The following is a 4990-nucleotide window of genomic DNA, read 5'->3' on the forward strand; positions in this document are numbered from 1 at the left end:
GTCAGTGCTCAGTCATTAGTACTCAGGTTAGTACAACAAAAATTAACGATATTACTAGTTTTAGTAATCTGTATGACGTAGACATGTAGTCAATCATTTTTTTGCTAAGAACATTTGTGAATATCTAGTAGGTATTTGTTTTGGAATTTTATTAAGTCCGCGAACCGCAAGTCAAACTTTTTTTGGAATTTTATTAGATTTTTCAATGTGTAGATTTACTCTCCAATAAGTGATATAATAAAGTAGGTATGGTAAATTACATTGTTTTCTTGCATATACATATATAATATAAATACATATTAATAAATTATATTGGTACATCTTTTTTATGAATTATGTTAATAGTTATTTAAAATTTAATCTTAAAAATGGCTTCATTAATTCATTAATTGTAATTCATTGTTATGTAATTTTTAATCAACAGTTATATACTTTTTAAATAGAACATAAAACGTTACTACTGATTAGTTGTTTTAGATTATTTATTAAATTAAATGTTTTTAGGTTTATAAAAATCTTTATATTTAACAATGCCTTTTTACAAACTGAACATTTTTATAAATATTACTTTAGCCACTAGATAAATGAAAAAAAAACAAAATTAAGCATTGTTACAGATTACACCAAATACATTGTTATTTGTATTTACTATTTAAATACTATTTATTTTCTTAATAAACTTTATAGTACAAAAGTACAACATAATTAAAACAAAAATACTATCCTATTGATGTTTAGCTTAAGTCAGATCGGTTATTAATTATCATGTTTTATATATCAATCATATTATAATAAAATAATTTAAAAGGAAACTTAACACTTAATTGCATGTCTTTTTTTTTATATTGAAAAAAAGTTTTTAACTAATTTAAGTTTGGTGAGTTTGTAAAAAATAGTTAAAAAATTCTAACTTGAAACACAACCTTGAAAAGTACAACTTTTAAGTCCATTGCACAAATGCAACTATATGCGCACAGTGCACCAACTGGAACATTTATTTTGAATTACCTAAATAAATATGAAAGTCAATTTTTAATATTTTCGCTAACTACAAATAAATAGTCCAAATTTAATTTTATTTTTTAAACTTTAAAACATTTTATATATAAAAACTAAAAACAAAAACATCATACTATATCATAGTATGTATAACAATTCAAAATCAAAAGTACCAGTCTTATGTTTTTAAATTTAATAATTTGGTAAATAACCACTGCATAAATAATGAATGTTAAAGAGAATAATATAATTAAAACCAGCCTTTTTAAATGTATATAATATTATAAGTAAAAAACAATTTTAAAACTAATCATTATGTATTAAAATAAAATAATAATATAAAAACCAATCTTTGGTATAATAATAATAAAAATGTCCAAACTCCTGAAATCAGTCTAGATCCTAGATAACGTAGATCCGAATTATTCTCTTGTCCACTATAAATTTCCAAATTATATGCAAAACCAGAAACGCCTGCCATAATAAACAACGTATAGCCCCATTTATTAGGTTTCATAGGAATATATTGTTTTAAATAATGCCTAGCTTTGGTAGAACATAATTGTTCATCTATTGATAAGCATTCTTCGAGAGGAACTAATTTAAATGTTTTATTCAATGATTCTAGAGCTGGCCTTATGCGATAAAGTCTATCATGTCCAGGTCTATTGAATGGAATAAGTTGACTATTATCAACAAAATGTAAAAATTGTTTTATTTTTTCAAACATATTGACAGGCATGATATTTTTAATAATATTATTACCTATATTTGATGACCAATAACTACGAATAGATGGATTTTTTTGAATAGACATCAGAATCAGAATTACTTAAAGAATACAATGGTATAACCTTAAACAACGTATCAGTAGTCATAAGGCCAGAATAATAAAAATTCAAAACGTTGCATAAATGCAACTATATGCATTTAAGGGTTAATTTATTTTATTTTTTATTTTTATTTATTCTTTGGCAAGATAATGGGTCCCATTGAACATATTTGTTTATTTTGTTTCTTAAATTCTAAGATTCATATAGATATTTTTGATAGGTGTACTTTCTCCTCTGTTTTGTTTAAGCTTTTTTGTTTAGTTTCATATATTTGATTTGGATAGTTTTTTTATTAAACTTCTTTCTTCATCTTATTTATTTTTAAAGCTCAAAATGTCAAAAAGACCAGGTTCCTATTTCCGAAATAAAAAGAAACAAAAAGAAGCAGAAGCTCAAGAACTAGCAGCACAATGGGAGAAATCTAAAAGTAAATGGTTCAACGTTAAAAACGAAATTGATTCATTAGAAGAAGATGGGGCTTCTGAAAATCAAAAAATAAATGAAAGTATTGAAATTGAAATTGATAGTGGTTGTAGTATCAAATACCAACGAATTGAGTTTTCAAAAAATACCTGTAGAGACTGTAGAGTTGGATGAAAATATTTTAGTTGATCATGATTTATCACATGGTATAGTTGAGAAACAATCATTTGTTGATGAAAAAATAAATGTGTTAAAACCTCCTGAAATAATATTTAATAATCCTCAATCGTGGCCAACTATAAATGACAAGTTAAGATGCATACTTGTTCAACATGGCCCAGATCGTGGAAAAATGGAACATAAGCCTTTTAAAAACCATTGGTTTTACAAAAAATTACCTAATGGAGAAAGTGTTGAAAGATCATGGATGATGTATTCTCAACCAAATGACGCAATTTTTTGCTTTTGTTGTCTATTATTTGGTAACCAATTTACTGCTTTAAGTGATTCCAAAAGAGGTTTTTCGTGTTGGAAAAAAATGGAACGCTTAAAAGAACATGAAGATTCTCAAGACCATATAAAACATTTTTTAAAATGGAAAATGCTTGAAAATAAAGTTATGAAAGGAGGGGGTATTGATGACTCCTTGCAGAAAGAAATAAAATCATAACAAGAAAAGTGGCGACATGTTTTAAAAATAATATTAGATGTGTTACTTTATTGTGTAAATAATAATCTAGCCTTAAGAGGAAATTCTGAAGAAATAGGTAATCCAGCAGCGGGACATTTTTTAAATCTCATTAGCTTAATAAGTAAATCTGATGGAGTATTAAGGCAACATATTGAATCCCATAGGAAAGGCTCTGTATCTTATTTTTCTCATCACATTCAAGATGAATTTATTTCTTTATTATCTAAAAAGGTCAGAGAAAAAATAATAAATCAAATCAAGTCTGCAAAATATTTTACTATTATGTTCGATAGCACACCTGATGTTTCCAAAAAGGAACAAATGAGTCAAATTATCCGATATGTACATATTTCTAATGGAAAAGTTTGTATAGAAGAAAGTTTTTTAGGATTTATTTTATCACATGAAAAAACTGGAAAAGGCTTAGCAAGTGAAATATTAACTCAGTTTTCTGATGATGATTTAAATATACAAAACTGCAGAGGCCAAGCTTACGATAATGGAGCAAATATGGCAGGGAAATATAATGGTGTGCAATCAAAAATTATGGAAAAAATAGTTTGGCTACTTTCGTACCATGTACTGCTCATTGTTTAAATTTGGCTGGTGTCAACGCTGCATCATCAAATGTTCAAATGAAATACTTTTTTGGCAAGATTCAACAATTATTCAATTTTTTTTCGGGTTCACCTTCTCGTTGGGAAGAATTGAAATCATTGAAACTCACACTTAAACCATTTTCTGATACAAGATGGTCTTCTAAATCTGTAGCTATAAAAGCGATTTTTACACAACTACCTGAAGTAAAAAATGCCCTTAATAATATGATATAATTGGAAAAGGTAATGCTGAATCAATATTTTTGGCTAAAAGCTTACTATTATACATTGACTATGAATTTATTTGCTTGTTATCTATTTGGAATGCTATTCTTTCAAGCATTGATCGCGTTAATGTTTGTCTACAATCGAAATCATTAACAATAAATAAAGCTGCAAATCTAATTAAAGGATTAATTGATGAAATCACCGATTTGCGAAATAACAGACTTGAAACATTATTTCAAAGTGCTGAAGAAAACTAAAAAAATGGGTATTGCAACTGTTTTTCCTCAAAAAAGAATAAAACGAATAAAACTATTGGATTTTGAAGAATCTACAGACGACTGGAATGCGACTTCAAAAACAACTTGTATTATTAATTTAAAAAATGTTTGTGATGTATTAACTATGAATATGAACTGGAGATTTGAAAAGCTTAATCAAGTATCTTCTGACTTTGGATTTTTCAATGGAGCTGATCTCGTTGAAAGAGATTCAAATTATTTAATTAAAGCTGCTGCTGACCTAGCCATAAAATATGATAACGATTTAAAACCTTCAGACTTTACTTCGGAAATTATTAACTTTAAAAACCTTGCATTAGGTATGTTACCTGACCTTAAAAATCAAACTCCATTAAACATTCTGCATTTAATACACGAGTACTCAATGACTAACATATTCCCAAATATTTGTATTGCTATTCGTTTGTATCTAACATTGCTCTGTACAACCGCATCGTGTGAACGTTGTTTTAGTAAACTCAAATTAATAAAAACGTATTTACGATCCACGATGAACCAAAACAGACTCACTAACTTGTCACTTCTGTCAATCGAAAAAGAGATCACAAAGACAGTTGATTTTGATTCAGTTATTGATAATTTTTCTGCAATCAAAGCCAGAAAAATAAAGTTTTAAATATTAAGTTTAACATTTTGTAAATTTGGAAAATTTAGAATAATATATTTTAGTATATTATACATTTAATACATAAGTTATAGGTAATCATTATACTATTTTAATTTTCAGTACTTAGTTATATTTTTCTTTAATTGTAGTTTTTCCTTACCTAAGTAGATACATAATATGTAGACATGTAGTAATTATAAAGTTTTGAGTGTAACCATAACAAAAATTGAAAATATATAAATATTGTTTCATGTTAAAACTTAAAAGTAAGCAATAAATAATTTAGATTTGTTAATAAATAATTTATAAAT

General features: G+C 26.3%; 2 protein-coding genes across 2 annotated transcripts; both read left to right on the forward strand.

Moving 5' to 3' along the window:
- The first annotated feature begins 3228 nt into the window (after positions 1–3228).
- On the forward strand, positions 3229–4030 carry LOC112686883 (zinc finger MYM-type protein 1-like). The gene is made up of 2 exons (XM_025559348.1): positions 3229–3475; positions 3789–4030. Exons 1-2 carry the CDS (start codon positions 3229–3231, stop codon positions 4028–4030), a joined length of 489 nt encoding a protein of 162 aa, XP_025415133.1.
- Positions 4031–4034: 4 nt separating this feature from the next.
- LOC112686884 lies at positions 4035–4688 on the forward strand. Its single transcript, XM_025559350.1, has one exon. It carries the CDS (start codon positions 4035–4037, stop codon positions 4686–4688), a length of 654 nt encoding a protein of 217 aa, XP_025415135.1.
- Positions 4689–4990: the final 302 nt, after the last annotated feature.

This window comes from Sipha flava, unplaced genomic scaffold (genome assembly GCF_003268045.1).
Source record: "Sipha flava isolate LNK unplaced genomic scaffold, YSA_version1 328_pilon_pilon, whole genome shotgun sequence".
NCBI classification, from domain to species: Eukaryota; Metazoa; Arthropoda; class Insecta; order Hemiptera; family Aphididae; genus Sipha; species Sipha flava.

Excerpts from the sequence above, each read along its gene's own strand:
- LOC112686883 (XM_025559348.1), top strand. The coding sequence starts at position 3,229 with ATGTTCGATAGCACACCTGATGTTTCCAAAAAGGAACAAATGAGTCAA. Across the intron at positions 3,476-3,788 it reads TATGGCAGGGAAATATAATG|GTAATGCTGAATCAATATTT; the intron begins GTGTGCAATCAA and ends TAATTGGAAAAG.
- LOC112686884 (XM_025559350.1), top strand. The coding sequence starts at position 4,035 with ATGGGTATTGCAACTGTTTTTCCTCAAAAAAGAATAAAACGAATAAAA.